Raw genomic sequence first — 19559 nt, 5'->3', positions numbered from 1 at the left:
TGGAGAGGTAATGGTTACCAAGATGATTTTATCATTTTCAGTTGTATTATGAATCTTAAACCGCCCTCAATTAAGTGCAACATCCATATAAAAAACTATACTCCCTGACCCCGCGGAGGAATATGGCATTTTTAATAAACACGGAAAGTGTATCGGACACTTCTAAAAGGTGGCACTCTTTTGAATCTCGATGGAACGGACTGCAGTGGGCATTGTTTTTATACCAAAGTACCACAGAGTTTCTAAACCGTCTTTGATAGTTCTAGTAGCCTATACCACAGAGTATGCATTAAATTGACAAGATACTCTAGTCAAGTGTCTGCTCTAACAATGAAAATACTTTTTTTCCCTTCTTTTTCTTTTAAATAGAAGGCAGTTGGGAGGAGGCAAAATCAGGTGGGACCATTCTAGCCAATGAGGGCAGATACCAATGACTCCCGAGTGGCGCAGCGGTCTAAGGCACTGCATCTCAGTGCTAGAGGCATCACTACAGACACCCTCGTTCAAATCCGGCCATGATTGGGAGTCCCATAGGTCGGCACACAATTGGCCAAGCATCGGTGTAGGCCGTCATTGTAAATAAGAATTTGTTCTTAACTGGCTTGCATACTTAAATAAGATTAAATGTAAAAATTCGAAATATATATATAAACCCTGGATTTGCAGATGCTATCCATTGGCCTTCGAAGCCACAGATCGGCTATATTGGCACTCCTCAGAAAAGCAGTCCTCAATAGGAATTAATGGAATTCTACGGTATTTCAATTAAATGGTTCAATGACAAAATTACTTGTATTTAAGCATGTTGTTGTTGTAGTGAGGACAGTAACATTAGTACTCAATAAAAATAAATACTTTAAGGAAGTGTTGTATTTATTTTTTTATGTTATGTTTAGCTCACATAATATAATTTAAAAGTAAGCATTGAAGTGTCTGTAATATATTAAACTTGTCGAAAACGGATGTAGACATTAATAAATGCATTTCTATAGCTTCCAAAATCCTTTTTTCACCAAGATGGCTGCGGGGTTGCTTCAATACTGCCCCTCTGTCAATCATCCAGGGTTTATACACAACATTGGCAGATACACGTGTGAACAACAGGCATAACTGTTTCCACTAGTTACTACAAACACAAAGTACAAATTGGCTATATCATAAGTAGTTCATGAATTATTTTTTTTGCTTTTTGGTCTTAATTTAAGGTTAGGCATAAGGTTAGCAGTGTGGTTAAGGTTATGTTTAAAGTCACTTTTTAAGAAGATAAATTGTAGAAATAGACGGTGTTTATAACTTTGTGGCTGTGGTAAGTAGTGATGACAAGAAAAAACTCCAATATTATTATAAGTATTTTTTCTCAATGTTGTTGGAATTTCACATGTCCTACTTATATCAGTATACTCATAACAACCTAATCATTACAAAATCTATATTTGATCAACTAAACCACAAATTCAACACTGATTGACCTCCATACAAGATTCCTCACTTGGTGAATTAACAAACACCACCTGCTGCAGAAGACAGATTCTGGGCCAAGTTATCCCTCTAACTTCGCCTCTTCCTCTCTCACTACACCAGGGCTATTCAACTGGCGGCCGGTTTATTAATTTAGACTGGCATTTTGATCAATTCTGAACACTAATAAATGATCTGCAAAAAAATCCTGCCAAAATCCGATCTTCACTGCCAAAATGACAAACACTATTGTGGTTTGACTGAGGGAAAGTAATTCACCTCCTTCAGACTGGAATTTGGCATTACCTGATTTGACATACAGTACCAGTCAAAAATTTGGACAAACCTACTCATTCAAGGGTTTTTCTTTATTTTTACTATTTTTTACATTGTAGAATGGTAGTGAAGACATCCAAACTATGAAATAACACATGGAATCACACTCCTGGAATGCATTTCAATTAACAGGTGTGTCTTCTTAAAAGTTATTTGTGGAATTTCTTTCCTTATTAATGCGGTTGAGCCCATCAGTGATGTTGTGACAAGGTAGAGGTGGTATACAGGATATAGCCCTATTTAGTAAAAGACCAAGTCCATATTATGGCAAGAACAGCTCAAATAAGCAAAGAGAAATGACAGTCCATCATTACTTCTGGAAAATTTCAAGAACTTTGAAAATTTCTTCAAGTGCACTCGCAAAAAACATCAAGCGCTAGGATGAAACTGGCTCTCATGAGGACCGCCACAGGAAAGGAAGACCCGGAGTTACCTCTGTGGCAGAGGATAAGTTCATTGGAGTTACCAGCCTCAGAAATTGCAGCCCAAATAAATGCTTCACAGAGTTCAAGTAACAGACACATTTCAACATCAACTGTTCAGAGGAGACTGTGTGAATCAGGCCTTCCTGGTCGAATTGCTGCAAAGGAACCACTACTATAGGACACCAATAAGAATACATTTTTGGTTCCAACCGCCGTGTCTTTGTGAGACGCAGAGTAGGTGAACGGATGATCTCCGCACATGTGGTTGCCACCGTGAAGCTTGGAGGAGGAGGCATGATGGTGTGGGGGTGCTTTGCTGGTGACACTGTCTGTGATTTATATATCATTCAAAGCACACTTAACCAGCATGGCCACCACAGCATTCTGCAGCGATACGCCATCCAAAAAGGTTTGCGCTTAGTAGGACTATAATTTGAATTTCAAGAGGACAATGACACACCTCCAGGCTGTGTAAGTGCTATTTGACCAAGAAGGAGAGTGATGTAGTGCTGCATCAGAAGACCAGGCCTCCACAATCACTCGGCCTCAACCCAATTGAGATGGTTTGAGATGAGTTGGACCGTAGAGTGAAGGAAAAGCAGCCAAAAAGTGCTCAGCATATGTAGGAACTACTTCAAGACTGTTGGAAAAGCATTCCAGGTGAAGCTGGTTGAGAGAATGCCAAGAGTGTGCAATGCTGTCATCAAGGCAAAGGGTGATTACTTTAAGAAAGCTCAATATAAAATATATTTAGATTTGTTTAACACTTCTTTGGTTACTACATGATTCCGAATGTGTTATTTCACGGTTGTGTTGTCTTCACTTTTATTCTACAATGTAGAAATAAAGAAAGACCCTTGAATGAATAGGTGTGTCCATACTTTTGACTTAGTGTCTAGACATCAAATCAAAGTTTATTTGTCACGTGCTCCGAATACAACAGGTGTAAACCTTACAGTGAAATGCTTACTTACAGGCTCTAACCAATGGTGCGGGGGGAAAAAGGTGTGTGTGTGTGTGTGTGTAGGTGGGTAAGTAAGTAAAGAAATAAAACTACAGTAAAAATACATTTGAAAAAAGAGTAGCAAGGCTATATACAGACACCTGTTAGTCAGGCTTATTGAGGTAGTATGTACATGTAGGTATCGTTAAAGTGACTATGCATATATGATGAACAGAGAGTAGCAGAAGCGTAAAAAGAGGGGTTGGCGGGTGGTGGGACACAATGCAGATAGCCCGGTTAGCCAATGTGCGGGAGCACTGGTTGGTCGGGCCAATTTGGTTAGTATGTACATGAATGTATATTTAAATTGACTATGCATATAAGATAAACAGAGAGTAGCAGCAGCGTAAAAGAGGGGTTGGGGGGAAGCACACAATGCAAATAGTCCGGGTAACCATTTGGTTACCTGTTCAGGAGTCTTATGGCTTGGGGGTAAAAACTGTTGAGAAGCCTTTTTGTCCTTGACTTGGCACTCTGGTACCGGGTGCCATGTGGTAGTAGAGAGAACAGTCTATGACTGGGGTGGCTGGGGTCTTTGACAATTTTTATGGCCTTCCTCTGACACCGCCTGGTGTAGAGGTCCTGGATGGCAGGCAGATTAGCTCCAGTGATGTACTGGGCAGTACGCACTACCCTCTGAAGTGCCTTGCGGTAGGAGGCCAAGCAATTGCCGTACCAGGCATTGATGTTGCAGCTGTAGAACCTTTTGAGGATCTCAGGACCAATGCCAAATCTTTTTAGTTTCCTGAGTGGGAATATGTTTTGTCGTGCCCTCTTCACGACTCTCTTGGTGTGTTTGGACCATACATACATACATACACACACACATACATACATACATACATACATACATACATACATACATACAGTGCCTTGCGAAAGTATTCGGCCCCCTTGAACTTTGCGACCCTTTGTCACATTTCAGGCTTCAAACATAAAGATATAAAACTGTATTTTTTTGTGAAGAATCAACAACAAGTGGGACACAATCATGAAGTGGAACGACATTTATTGGATATTTCAAACTTTTTTAACAAATCAAAAACTGAAAAATTGGGCATGCAAAATTATTCAGCCCCTTTACTTTCAGTGCAGCAAACTCTCTCCAGAAGTTCAGTGAGGATCTCTGAATGATCCAATGTTGACCTAAATGACTAATGATGATAAATACAATCCACCTGTGTGTAATCAAGTCTCTGTATAAATGCACCTGCACTGTGATAGTCTCAGAGGTCCGTTAAAAGCGCAGAGAGCATCATGAAGAACAAGGAACACACCAGGCAGGTCCGAGATACTGCTGTGAAGAAGTTTAAAGCCGGATTTGGATACAAAAAGATTTCCCAAGCTTTAAACATCCCAAGGAGCACTGTGCAAGCGATAATATTGAAATGGAAGGAGTATCAGACCACTGCAAATCTACCAAGACCTGGCCGTCCCTCTAAACTTTCAGCTCATACAAGGAGAAGACTGATCAGAGATGCAGCCAAGAGGCCCATGATCACTCTGGATGAACTGCAGAGATCTACAGCTGAGGTGGGAGACTCTGTCCATAGGACAACAATCAGTCGTATATTGCACAAATCTGGCCTTTATGGAAGAGTGGCAAGAAGAAAGCCATTTCTTAAAGATATCCATAAAAAGTGTCATTTAAAGTTTGCCACAAGCCACCTGGGAGACACACCAAACATGTGGAAGAAGGTGCTCTGGTCAGATGAAACCAAAATTGAACTTTTTGGCAACAATGCAAAACGTTATGTTTGGCGTAAAAGCAACACAACACAGCTCATCACCCTGAACACACCATCCCCACTGTCAAACATGGTGGTGGCAGCATCATGGTTTGGGCCTGCTTTTCTTCAGCAGGGACAGGGAAGATGGTTAAAATTGATGGGAAGATGGATGGAGCCAAATACAGGACCATTCTGGAAGAAAACCTGATGGAGTCTGCAAAAGACCTGAGACTGGGACGGAGATTTGTCTTCCAACAAGACAATGATCCAAAACATAAAGCAAAATCTACAATGGAATGGTTCAAAAATAAACATATCCAGGTGTTAGAATGGCCAAGTCAAAGTCCAGACCTGAATCCAATCGAGAATCTGTGGAAAGAACTGAAAACTGCTGTTCACAAATGCTCTCCATCCAACCTCACTGAGCTCGAGCTGTTTTGCAAGGAGGAATGGGAAAAAAATTCAGTCTCTCGATGTGCAAAACTGATAGAGACATACCCCAAGCGACTAATCGCAGCAAAAGGTGGCGCTACAAAGTATTAACTTAAGGGGGCTGAATAATTTTGCACGCCCAATTTTTCAGTTTTTGATTTGTTAAAAAAGTTTGAAATATCCAATAAATGTCGTTCCACTTTCATGATTGTGTCCCACTTGTTGTTGATTCTTCACAAAAAAATACAGTTTTATATCTTTATGTTTGAAGCCTGAAATGTGGCAAAAGGTCGCAAAGTTCAAGGGGGCCGAATACTTTCGCAAGGCACTGTACATGTATCTGTAAGGTCCTTCAGTCGAGCTGTACATTTCAAGCACAGATTCAACCACAAAGTCCAGTGAGGTCTTCCAATGGTTCACAAAGAATGGCACATATTGGTACAGTTGAAGTTGGAAGTTTACATACACTTAGGTTGGAGTCATTAAAACTAGTTTTTCAACCACTCCACAAATTTCTTGTTAACAAACTATAGTTTTGGCAAGTCGGTTAGGACATCTACTTTTTGCATGACACAAGTAATTTCTCCAACATTTGTTTACAGACAGATTGTTTCAATTCACTTCATAATTCACTCTATCACAATTCCAGTGGGTCAGAAGTTAACATACACTAAGTTGACTGTGCCTTTATAAAGCTTGGAAAATACCCGAAAATTATGTCATGGCTTTAGAAGCTTCTGATAGGCTAATTGACATCATTGTAGTCAATTGGAGGTGTACGTGTGGATGTATTTCAAGGCCTACCTTCAACTCAGTGCCTCTTCACTTGACATCATGGGAAAATCAAAAGAAATCAACCAATTGGAGACCTCCACAAGTCTAGTTCATCCTTGGGAGCAATTTCCAAACGCCTGAAGGTACCATGTTCATCTGTACAAACAATGGTACGCAAGAATAAACACCATGGGACCACGCAGCCATCATACCTATCGTTCAGGAAGGAGACTCATTCTGTCTCCTAGAGATGAACGTACTTTGGTGCGACAAGTGCAAATCAATCCCAGAACAACACCAACAGATTGTGAAGATGCTGGAGGAAACAGATACAAAAGTATCTATATCCACAGTAAAACTAGTCATATATCGACATAACCTGAAAGGCCGCTCAGCAAGGAAGAAGCCACTGCTCCAGAACCGTCACGAAAAAGACAAGACTACGGTTTGCAACTGCACATGGAGACAAAGATCGTACTTTTTGAAGAAATGTTCTCTGGACTGATGAAACAAAAATAGAACTGTTTGGCCATAATGACCATTGTTATGTTTGGAGGAAAAAGGGGGGAGGCTTGCAAGCCGAAGAACACCATCCCAACCGTGAAGCACGAGGGTGGCAGCATCATGTTGTGAGAGTGCTTTGCTGCAGGGGGGACTGGTGCACTTCGCAAAATAGATGGCATCATGAGGTAGGAAAATTATGTGGATATATTGAAGCAACATGTCAAGACATCAGTTAAAGCTTGGTCGCAAATGGGTCTTCCAAATGGACAATGGCCCCAAGCATACTTCCAAAGTTGTGGCAAAATGGCTTAAGGACAAAAAAGTAAAGGTATTGGATATCCCTTTGACATGGTGCAGTTATTAATTTCACATTGGATGATCAATACACCCAGTCACTACAAAGATACAGGTGCCCTTCCTAACTCAGATTTCACCATGAGGCCATTGGTGATTTTAAATCAGTTACAGAGTTTAATGGCTGTGATAGGAGATAACTGAGGATGGATCAACAACAGTGAAGTTACTCCACAATACTAACCTAAATGGCAGAGTGAAAAGAAGGAAGCCTGTATTTAATAAAAAAAACATTAATCTTGTTTTCAATAAGGCTCTAAAGTAATATTGCAAGAAATGTGGCAAAGAAATATATTTTTTGTCCTGAATACAAAGCGTTATGTTTGGGGCAAATCCAACACAACCCATCACTGAGTACCACTCTTCCTAGTTACAGTTTTGACTTAAATCAGCTTGAAAATCTATGGCAGACTTCAAAATGGCTGTCTAGCAATGATCAACAACCAACTTGACAGAACTAGATTTTTTTTAAAGAATAATGGGAAAATATTATACAATCCAGGTGTGAGACTCAGCCAGAAAGAATCACAGCTGTAATTGCTGCCAAAGGTGATTCTAACATGTATTGACTCAGGGGGTTGAATACTTATCTAATCAAGATAGTATTTTATTTTCCCTTTAATAAAAAAATATTAATTCTCACTTTGACATTGCAGAGTATTTTGTGTAGATCGTTGACAAGAAATGATAATTAAATCCATTTTAATCCCACTTTGTAACACAACAAAATGTGGAAAAAGTTATGGGGTGTGAATACTTTCTGAAGGCACTGTACCCCTCCCCATCTTCACAACAACTTTGCCAATATGACTAGACCATGATAACTGACCATCCAATGTTATACCTAGGAGTTTAGCTTCCTCAACTTGCTCAATGGTCACACCCTTGATGTATAACTCCAGTTGAGGTTTAGGTCTTAGAGAATGTTTTGAACCAACTGCAATGCTTTTAGTTTTAGATGTATTTTAGACCAGTTTATTATGAGTCACCCATTCTGATAGTGACTTTGGGTGCTGTCATGTAGAGTGTGAAATCTGTCATGTAGAGTGTGAAACCATCCGCATACATCGTCATTCTAGCTTCCTGTGAGACCAGGAAGCTAGAATGTAGAGTGTGAAATCACCCATGAACTTCAATGAACGATGGAGATGAACTGGATTTTCTGCACATGATATCATTTAAAGTATTCTTCTATTGTGTTTGTCATTGATCTTTGTTTGGTAATATAATTTCGATTTAATTTTGTTAAGTGTAGTCACAACATTTCTCAATTTACAGTATGTCAAGTAAATTAAAGCTATTCATTGGCTGATATGCATTTTGTGTGTGAGAACCCATTTACCTTTAAATGCTTTCTTATGTTCACAAGTATGGCCTCAACAGTTTTGGGACCATACTGTTTGAACAATTATTTGGGGTGTAGTGCTGAGTGATTACCTGAAATGTGGGTTATTTTTCAGTTTTTAAACAACTAATTGACCAATGTTGGTTAAATTATTTGAATTCCATTTGCCCTTGCTAAAAAAATTGCAGTCAGAGTGCTGTATAACTGCAGTACACTGTAGTATAACTGCAGTATGCTGCAAATACTGCATCCAAAATAACAGTTTTTTTACTGCAGTAATTTTGCAGTGTAACTGTAGTTCAACTGCAGTTAATCTGCAATACACTGCAGTTATTCTGCAATTACTGCGTCCAAAACACCAGACTCGACAGCAGTTACTGCACTTTTTCTGCAGTTTCAAAACGGCAATCTTTTTTGTAAGGGTGTTTCGTTTTTTTCTGTGAGCTCAATACGCACATTTCACAGTTTCTCGAGAGAGATATCAGATCCAGTCTGAACTGTGCGATGTAGTATGGAGTTGTAGTTTCCAACAGACCAATATTATACATAGTTAACGCATGTAACGTGGTAATTAACTACAATAACCATAATCTAGTGCGCATCTATTGTCCGGTATATTTCTTTATTTTATGCTGCTGTGGAAGAGTGTGGGATCGCAACATGATATAGAGAGCAGCTGTTGCTTCTGGAGGTATCTCCCTGAAAACTCAGCATCTAAGTGATTGATAGTTGGTATTCAGCAGTCAGAAAATTATGCCTTATTAACGTTGAAGAACTACAAAACAGTGATTTTGTCAGACAGGTTAGGCAGCAGCTCTATAGAGATGAGATGATGACTTGGAATTAAATAATAAAGTAATCAAATAAAAAAAATGTAAAACACAACAACTGAAATATTTTATTAAAGTAATGTGAATAAATTATGGTTAATAAGTGGTAAGCAGTAATGGGCAGTCACTACCATAATGAGACTTGTATTCATTGTTTTATTCTGTGTCGTTACAGCATTCAAACCACATAATGCATGGTGTAGTTCATGTTTTAATAATCTAACCAAAACTGAACCGACCTTAAAAAGCACTAATTGTTCAGCACTATTCAGGTGTGGTCCAAAATGCTCACAAGGTATATTTATGCAGTGTTTACATCCTAGTTAGAACTCAGACATTTTCGAATTGCTAACTGTTTGAAGGCAGCGTGTGTATAACTACAACCAGTTAGCAAGTCAAAAAACCTTAGTTTCCTAGTTCCGACTAACGTGTGAACACGGCATTACTTTATCATCAATGTTTGTTTATTGAAGTTTGATAACATCCAAATGATATTTCATAAAATTGTACCACTGATTACTTTTTTTCTGTGGTTTGCAGATTATTTAATGTATCTGGAGATCATCAGATGGGGTAGCTATTTAAAATATCACCTAGTCAGACCATTATTACTGTTCCAGCTGGCTGATAGGTGTTATTAGGTAGCTAATGATAAGTGTAGAACAGAGGATTTTCAAACCAAGCTTTACTTGGTGATGCTTCCTCTATTCCTGACATGGAAGACAACACGTCTTCTAATCTTCCATGTCTAGTTGCAGGGGGTTCCAATTTAGAAAAGTGTCCGTTCATGTCTATTTCAAATCTTCACTCATTGATTGAGACAGGAAATAGACACGATGGCGGCGTACCCATTGTTGGATTACTTCATGGAGCAAAACATTGATTTAATTTAATAACGGACCATTTTCTCAATTTAAAAGAACCCCCTGTAGCTAGATATTGAAGTTTAGAAGACTTGTTGTCTTCCATGTCTGGAATTAAGGAAGCATCGCCAAGTAAAGGTTGGTCGAAAGTTCTCTGTGCTACGCTTAAAGGGACATTTCACCGCTGCTCTGTTTCACTATATTTGTCCATTCATATGTTATTAACATATCATATGTGTCATACAATTATTTCCTCACTACAAGCAAATACAAGTGTTTCTGCATCTCACCGGTAGAAACAGGCCATTTACATTTCCTGGTTGAAATCAAACCACAACATCCAGAAATCTTAGCAATTTCAGGATGTAGTACCGCCCCGTTGGAGGTGGATCCAGTTGATATTGAGAAATATCGAAATGTCTGTGTTTATAGCCAGCATTTCTGGGATTTTGAAACTGATGGTGTTGTCGAACGTTGAAAATGTATTCTGTTCCATTGATTTTCCCCTTCACTTCAAAGAGGAAGGCATCCGCCAACATCGCCGCAGCAGAAAATACATAGCTAAAGTTACCTAGCTAAAGTGCTAGCTAGTTAGCAAACTACATTTGTGACTCATTTCAGGAAACTAGGCATATGTCCAGCGTCACTACTTCACAGGAGCCCGATTTGAATGTAAACTTGGTTTTAAATAAAAATGTGTTTTTTGGCAGAAATGCCTTCTGGAACATGTGAACTTTCATATGACTTAATAACATACTTGTATGCCATCTGTAAATACAAGTACAATTGTTAAATTACGAGCCTAGTTGGTTTAGCCATGGAGATAATGAGTGGGCTGGACATGCCGAGAGATGAGTTCGGATTGGTCTGCCATGTAGCACGTTTCTGTCTATAATATGAGCTGGTCAGTATGTGTAGGTAATCCTTTCTAACACAGCTTTTTTTAAATTAAAGATATCACGTAGTAGAACTGCATAAGTGTTGCTCTCCACTTTCTGGAGGACCAAGTTCTGAAATCAGTGGAGAATGATAGCTCAGGAGATGGAGAGAATTCTGGCTTTTGATTGCAAATATGCAGATGGAGTTGAAAAGAGAACACATAAAACACATCCGGATTACATCTTCAAACTAAGGGCAACCATGGCACCCGTGACAGAGAGGGAGAAGCGTCCATCCATGTGTACGGGTAAGAGAGTCTAGCTAGCTCCATTTTCAGAAATCACGTTTCTAATTTTGTCAGAAAGTTGTTTAAATTTCAAGTTAATGTGTACTGTTACTTAGCAAGCTAATGTTACCTGGCTAGCTAGCTAATGTTATGTGTATGATCTGTGTAATATTATTCGTATTTCAGAGCCCATTGCATTGCCTAATGTTAGCTATCTAACATTGAACCTGGTTGGTTAGCTACCTGCAGATTCATGCAGGGTAGTAACCTTATGAGTTGGGATAATGGTTAATTTTTGAGCTAGCTAGCTACATGTCTAAACAAAAGACTCCACTATGCAAGTAACTTTTTCAATAGAATGTTTATGACGTCACTGCGACATAGACGTAGCTGGTAAATTCGCTATCTATTTTCGTCTGAGTGTGCCAGAGCGCAGAATAACTGAAAAATTTACGAACGTTCAACACCCATTGAATATGGCCGGTGTCAGTAAATGTTGGCATAAAAGCGTAACAAAATGATTGGCAGCAGCACAGTTGCAGTCACCAATGCTCTGGAAAACATACAAACAGTCTGACCAGCTCTGCTATGGCAAGTAAAATGGTCAGAGTGAGCTGTTCTCTCATTTGTGTCTGGAAGTAGCTAGCAAGCTAGCCAACGTTATCCAGTTAGCTTGGGTGCTTGACTGCTGTTGTTAGGGTCAGAACACTCAGATCAACCCTACCTCTCCGAGAACGAAACGCTTTATGAATGGACAATCTGACAACGTTCTGAGTTTACAAACGCCAAGAGCACACTCTGGCACTCCAGATTAAATTTATGAACACATCCGTAGTGTAAGCCAGCCTTTAATCTTGAAATCTTTGGTTGTTTAGTACATAGCCTCAGATAAGAATTCTTAAAGAGATGGGTGGGGCTAAAGCTTATGAGGGTGTGAATGATGTTGAATGGGTGCAGACAATGACGAGCTCTCCAGTACGTACCAAAATATTCACGGGCCATTTTCTCAAAATCAAGGTTACAGGTTTATCAACTTTCAAAGCAGAATTACTTTCATATTGTTCCTCAATTGTAGTGTATGATATTTTTTTTAAATGCTCTGAGTCTCTACTTTTATCCAATGTAAAAAACATAATTTCAAATGTTGCTACATGAGACCGAATAGAGCTGGTCGGCTTTCATACTAGCTTTCATACTACGCTGGCCAGAGATTCCAAAGCCAGTCAATGTACACTGCTCAAAAAAAAAAAAAAAAAAAAAAGGGAACACTTAAACAACACAATGCAACTCCAAGTCAATCACACTCCTGTGAAATCAAACTGTCCACTTAGGAAGCAACACTGATTGACAATACATTTCACATGCTGTTGTGCAAATGGAATAGACAACAGGTGGAAATTATAGGCAAGACACCCCCAATGAAGAAGTGGTTCTGCAGGTCGGGACCACAGACCACTTCTCAGTTCCTATGCTTCCTGGCTGATGTTTTGGTCACTTTTGAATGCTGCCGGTGCTTTCACTCTAGTGGTAGCATGAGACGGAGTCTACAACCCACACAAGTGACTCAGGTAGTGCAGCTCAACCAGGATGGCACATCAATGCGAGCTGTGGCAAGAAGGTTTGCTGTGTCTGTCAGCGTAGTGTCCAGAGCATGGAGGCAATACCAGGAGACAGGCCAGTACATCAGGAGACATGGAGGAGGCCGTAGGAGGGCAACAACCCAGCAGCAGGACCGCTACCTCCGCCTTTGTGCAAGGAGGAGCAGGAGGAGCACTGCCAGAGCCCTGCAAAATGACCTCCAGCAGGCCACAAATGTGCATGTGTCTGCTCAAACAGTCAGAAACAGACTCCATGAGGGTGGTATAAGGGCCCGACGTCCACAGGTGGGGGTTGTGCTTACAGCCCAACACCATGCAGGACGTTTGGCATTTGCCAGAGAACACCAAGATTGGCAAATTTGCCACTGGCACCCTGTGCTCTTCACAGATGAAAGCAGGTTCACACTGAGCACGTGACAGACGTGACAGAGTCTGGAGACGCCGTGGAGAACTTTCTGCTGCCTGCAACATCTTCCAGCATGACCGGTTTGGCGGTGGGTCAGTCATGGTGTGGGGTGGCATTTCTTTGGGGGGCCGCACAGCCCTCCATGTGCTCGCCAGAGGTAGCCTGACTGCCATTAGGTACCGAGATGAGATCCTCAGACCCCTTGTAAGACCATATGCTGGTACGGTTGGCCCTGGGTTCCTCCTAATGCAAGACAATGCTAGACCTCATGTGGCTAGAGTGTGTCTGCAGTTCCTGCAAGAGTAAGGCATTGATGCTATGGACTAGCCCGCCCGTTCCTCCCAGACCTGAATCCCATTGAGCACATCTGGGACATCATGTCTCGCTCCATCCACCAATGCCACGTTGCACCACAGACTGTCCAGGAGTTGGCGGATGCTTTAGTCCAGGTCTGGGAGGAGATCCCTCAGGAGATCATCCGCCACCTCATCAGGAGCATGCCCAGGCATTGTAGGGAGGTCATACAGGGATGTGGAGGCCACACACACTACTGAGCCACATTTTGACTTGTTTTAAGGACATTACATCAAAGTTGGATCAGCCTGTAGTGTGGTTTTCCACTTTAATTTTGAGTGTGACTCCAAATCCAGACCTCTATGGGTTGATAAATTTGATTTCCATTGACAATTTTTGTGTCATTTTGTTGTCAGCACATTCAACTATCTAAAGAAAAAAGTATTTAATAAGAATATTTCATTCATTCAGATCTAGGATGTGTTATTTTAGTGTTCCCTTAATTTTTTTGAGCAGTGTATTTAGCCAGCTGCTATCTGGCGAAGTTATTTGTAACTTTGCAAGCTAACTTTAGTGTTGGTAGGTTATGTTAGCTACAGCTTACTGGAACATATCTAATCATTAGCCAGCTAGCTAACTAACTACTGCAGAGGCTAACATGACTATGTGTTCTATTTCGAGTCCAATCCCATCAACTTCTGCTGTGGCATTAGCACCAATTTCAGCAATACACCCTTGAGAAAACAAAATCACTAATACAATAAATGGTCTACAAGCCATGTGCTGCTCAAACTTGTCACCCTTGCAATCAATTCTTTGGCACGGGGGAGTGGTGCTGTTAGTATACTCTTCTAGCCTATTTACTCTGTTGTTGGCAGTGCTTGTCTACTCAACATCAAAACTATAGTTCTACTTCATACCTCTTAGTCCGTCAGTACAGTTGAAAGTATGGATTACATCCTTGGCACTCCTCGCAGGTCGAGTAATAATAACAACAAAGTCACGATGGTGACGTGACAGCGTGGGAGGACGTGCCTGCGGTTCATATAAAACCGTACGACAGACCACACACTGTCTCTTATTTCTTCGCTCAAAGTTGGCTTAGCCGTATTGCGGAAGTTGACTGCAACGCGGCTCTTATTTTTCAGATTGCATCTTCCCAGGTCCCAGAAGGGTAAGCTAAACTATGTGTGAGTTGTGTGTACTGTCAGTCTGTCCAACAGCCTGTGACCTGTGCGTCAGAGTGCCAAATTCGTCCTCCAAATCTGTGTGACAGCTCTCCCCTACCTATCCCTTTTATGTTAGGATATCGGGCTTCCTTGTCTTGTGCTGACTTAGCCCGCTAACCACCAGCTAGCGTGTTTTGGCCACCGTTCTCCGGTGCTAACCTTGTCAAGATATCCTCCACTGCTGTGCTCGTTATCGAAGCCATTGGGCACTAGTCGTCCTTCGACTATTTGAAACGCAAACTAGTCAGATAACCATGTCCTAGGAAGGTTATTAGCTTAGCGAGCTAGCTAGTTTCTTATGAGAAATGTTTTTAGTTTTTAGGGGTGCAACTGCATCTAGGGTATTGCGCAAGGTTAAGTTGAGTTCCTCAGTTAGGTGGTTAACTGATTTTTGTCCTCTGGTGTCCTTGGGTAGACAGAGGGAATCTGGAAGGACATCAAGGAATCTTTGTGTTGTCTGTGAATTTATAGCACGACTTTTGATGATCCTTGGTTGGGGTTTGAGCAGATTATTTGTTGCAATTGCAAACGTAATAAAATGGTGGTCCGAGAGTCCAGGATTATGAGGAAAAACATTAAGATCCACAACATTTATTCCATGGGACAAAACTAGGTCCAGCGTATGACTGTGACAGTGAGTGGGTCCAGAGACATGTTGGACAAAACCCACTGAGTCGATGATGGCTCCGAAAGCCTTTTGGAGTGGGTCTGTGGACTTTTCCATGTGAATATTAAAGTCACCAAAGATTAGAATATTATCCGCTATGACTACAAGGTCCGATAGGAATTCAGGGAACTCAGTGAGGAACGCTGTATATGGCCCAGGAGGCCTGTAAACAGTAGCTATAAAAAGTGATTGAGTAGGCTGCATAGATTTCATGACTAGAAGCTCAAAAGACGAAAACGTCAATTTTTTTTTTGTAAATTGAAATTTGCTATCGTAAATGTTAGCAACACCTCCGCCTTTGCGGGATGCACGGGGGATATGGTCACTAGTGTAGCCAGGAGGTGAGGCCTCATTTAACACAGTAAATTCATCAGGCTTAAGCCATGTTTCAGTCAGGCCAATCACATCAAGATTATGATCAGTGATTAGTTCATTGACTATAATTGCCTTTGAAGTAAGGGATCTAACATTAAGTAGCCCTATTTTGAGATGTGAGGTATCATGATCTCTTTCAATAATGACAGGAATGGAGGTGGTCTTTATCCTAGTGAGATTGCTAAGGCGAACACCGCCATGTTTAGTTTTGCCCAACCCAGGTCGAGGCACAGACACGGTCTCAATGGTGATAGCTGAGCTGACTACACTGACTGTGCTAGTGACAGACTCCACTATGCTGGCAGGCTGGCTAACAGCCTGCTGCCTGGCCTGCACCCTATTTCATTGTGGAGCTAGAGGAGTTAGAGCCCTGTCTATGTTGGTAGATAAAATGAGAGCACCCCTCCAGCTAGGATGGAGTCCGTCACTCCTCAGCAGGTCAGGCTTGGTCCTGTTTGTGGGTGAGTCCCAGAAAGAGGGCCAATTATCTACAAATTCTATCTTTTGGGAGGGGCAGAAAACAGTTTTCAACCAGCGATTGAGTTGTAAAACGTGAGATTCGGATTGCCTCCTCCTGGTATTCCCTCTCCCCTGGTATTACTAGCATGCTACAAGCTAGTTAGCTAGTTTACCAACTCAACCTCGCTACCACTGTGTGTCGTCAGTTTGTTTACCAACTCCACCTAGCTGCCACTGTATGTTGTCAGCTTGGCTTACCAAACAATGGCCATTTGTGTGTGTTTCGTATAAATAAGACTATGTTTGGGCATGCTCACAGCGGCCTCCGCGGCGGCACCATTCGACCTGCTTTCTTTAAGTGTGGTTCAACAACCTCCTTTTGGACCCCAAAATACAGGTGACAAGTGCGTGCTAATCTACTCTGCGGCCATAGAGGGAGAGCACCTACCTGATTACAGGTGTCCCTCTCTGATCAATTCCCGTGAGGCGAGAACTAGTGATGTCACCGCATGAAGAGGCATAAACAGACTCACCCCTTCGCGACGCCCCCCAAAGGCTAACTTTCTAGCCCTTGCTATCTCCTTGCTTGCTAATTCGGCCTGCAAACTGCTAGCTTGTTTAGCCCCGGTCCGCTAACTGCTACCTCGTTTAGCCCCGGTCCGCTAACTGCTACCTTGTTTAGCCCCGGCCTACTAACTGTTCATTTGTTAGCACAGGCCTGCTAACCGTCTGAATCGTCGCGTCCCAAACACTCACTGGACCCATATTTACTTTCAATCTCTTTTCGATTTTTATTTTGTTTATACCTTCCGGTAACCTGCCTCACCCAATGTGATACGGAATCGCTATTATTTTTAATTTTTAGAACACACTCAAGAACCTCCAGAAGCTAACCAGCTAACTAGCTACAAGCTATTCAGTCATTGTTAGCCACTGCTAGCGGCTTTTACCTTTTACCTTCTGCACAGCCAGCCAGTTTTTTAACCTGGATAATACTCGCCAGTCCAGCTTCCCTGCCCCATCCACCGCTGCCCCCTGGACACTGATCACTTGGCTACATAGCTGATGCATGCTGGACTGTCCATTAATCACGGTACTCCATTCTGCTTGTTTATGTTTTATCTGTCGGCCCCAGCCGCACTCAGGCTCTGTGTGTAGTTAATCCGACCCTCCCTGCCTAGTCAACGCCATTTTACCTGCTGTTGTTGTGCTAGCTGATTAGCTGTTGTTGTCTCACCTACTGTTTTAGCTACTGTTTTAGTTAGCTCTCCCAATTCAACACCTGTGATTACTGTATGCCTCGCTGTATGTCTCTCTCAAATGTCAATATGCCTTGTATACTGTTGTTCAGGTTAGTTATCATTGTTTTAGTTTACAATGGAGCCCCTAGTTCCACTCTTCATACCCCTGATACCTCCTTTGTCCCACCTCCCACACATGCGGTGACCTCACCCATTACAACCAGCATGTCCAGTGATACAACCTCTCTCATCATCACCCAGTGCCTGGGCTTACCTCCGCTGTACCCGCACCCCACCATACCCCTGTCTGCGCATTATGCCCTGAATATATTCTACCATGCCCAGAAATCTGCTCCTTTTATTCTCTGTCCCCAACGCTCTAGGCGACCAGTTTTGATAGCCTTTAGCCGCACCCTCATTCTACTCCTCCTCTGTTCCGCGGGTGATGTGGAGGTAAACACAGGCCCTGCATGTCCCCAGGCACCCTCATTTGTTGAATTCTGCGATCGAAAAAGCCTTGGTTTCATGCATGTCAACATCAGAAGCCTCCTCCCTAAGTTTGTTTTACTCACTGCTTTAGCACACTCTGCTAACCCTGATGTCCTTGCCGTGTCTGAATCCTGGATCAGGAAGGCTACCAAAAATTCGGAGATTTCCATACCCAACTATAACATTTTCCGTCAAGATAGAACTGCCAAAGGGGGAGGAGTTGCAGTCTACTGCAGAGATAGCCTGCAAAGTAATGTCATACTTTCCAGGTCCATACCCAAACAGTTCGAACTACTAATTTTGAAAATTATTCTCTCCAGAAATAAGTCTCTCACTGTTGCCGCCTGCTACCGACCCCCCTCAGCTCCCAGCTGTGCCCTGGACACCATTTGTGAATTTATCGCCCCCCATCTAGCTTCAGAGTTTGTTCTGTTAGGTGACCTAAACTGGGATATGCTTAACACCCCGGCAGTCCTACAATCTAAGCTAGATGCCCTCAATCTCACACAAATCATCAAGGAACCCACCAGGTACAACCCTAAATCTGTAAACAAGGGCACCCTCATAGACGTCATCCTGACCAACTGGCCCTCCAAATACACCTCCGCTGTCTTCAACCAGGATCTCAGCGATCACTGCCTCATTGCCTGTATCCGCTACGGAGCCGCAGTCAAACGACCACCCCTCATCACTGTCAAACGCTCCCTAAAACACTTCTGTGAGCAGGCCTTTCTAATCGACCTGGCCCGGGTATCCTGGAAGGACATTGACCTCATCCCGTCAGTTGAGGATGCCTGGTCATTCTTTAAAAGTAACTTCCTCACCATTTTAGATGAGCATGCTCCGTTCAAAAAATGCAGAACTATGAACAGATATAGCCCTTGGTTCACTCCAGACCTGACTGCCCTCGACCAGCACAAAAACATCCTGTGGCGTACTGCAATAGCATCGAATAGTCCCCGCGATATGCAACTGTTCAGGGAAGTCAGGAACCAATACATGCAGTCAGTCAGGAAAGCTAAGGCCAGCTTCTTCAGGCAGAAGTTTGCATCCTGTAGCTCCAACTCCAAAAAGTTCTGGGACACTGTGAAGTCCATGGAGAACAAGAGCACCTCCTCCCAGCTGCCCACTGCACTGAGGCTAGGTAACACGGTCACCACCGATAAATCCACGATTATCGAAAACTTCAACAAGCATTTCTCAACGGCTGGCCATGCCTTCCGCCTGGCTACTCCAACCTCGGCCAACAGCTCCGCCCCCCCCGCAGCTACTCGCTCAAGCCTCTCCAGGTTCTCCTTTACCCAAATCCAGATAGCAGATGTTCTGAAAGAGCTGCAAAACCTGGACCCGTACAAATCAGCTGGGCTTGACAATCTGGACCCTCTATTTTTGAAACTATCCGCCGCCATTGTCGCAACCCCTATTACCAGCCTGTTCAACCTCTCTTTCATATCGTCTGAGATCCCCAAGGATTGGAAAGCTGCCGCAGTCATCCCCCTCTTCAAAGGGGGAGACACCCTGGACCCAAACTGTTACAGACCTATATCCATCCTGCCCTGCCTATCTAAGGTCTTCGAAAGCC

The 19559-nt window shown here is 42.3% G+C and overlaps 1 protein-coding gene across 1 annotated transcript in view; it reads left to right on the top strand.

Annotated features, from left to right (window-relative positions):
- The first annotated feature begins 17227 nt into the window (after positions 1 to 17227).
- LOC139387220 (A-type potassium channel modulatory protein DPP6-like) overlaps positions 17228 to 19559 on the top strand; it is a 218379-nt gene continuing 216047 nt past the window's right edge. Inside the window, exon 1 of the mRNA XM_071133301.1 lies at positions 17228 to 17340. Within this exon, the coding sequence (XP_070989402.1) occupies positions 17313 to 17340 (28 nt within the window). The 5' untranslated portion in view covers positions 17228 to 17312. The remainder of the gene's footprint in view (positions 17341 to 19559) is intronic.

The sequence above is a fragment of the Oncorhynchus clarkii genome, chromosome 28, assembly GCF_045791955.1.
Source record: "Oncorhynchus clarkii lewisi isolate Uvic-CL-2024 chromosome 28, UVic_Ocla_1.0, whole genome shotgun sequence".
In the NCBI taxonomy this organism is placed as follows: domain Eukaryota; kingdom Metazoa; phylum Chordata; class Actinopteri; order Salmoniformes; family Salmonidae; genus Oncorhynchus; species Oncorhynchus clarkii.
This window is presented reverse-complemented; position numbering and strand designations above follow the sequence as displayed.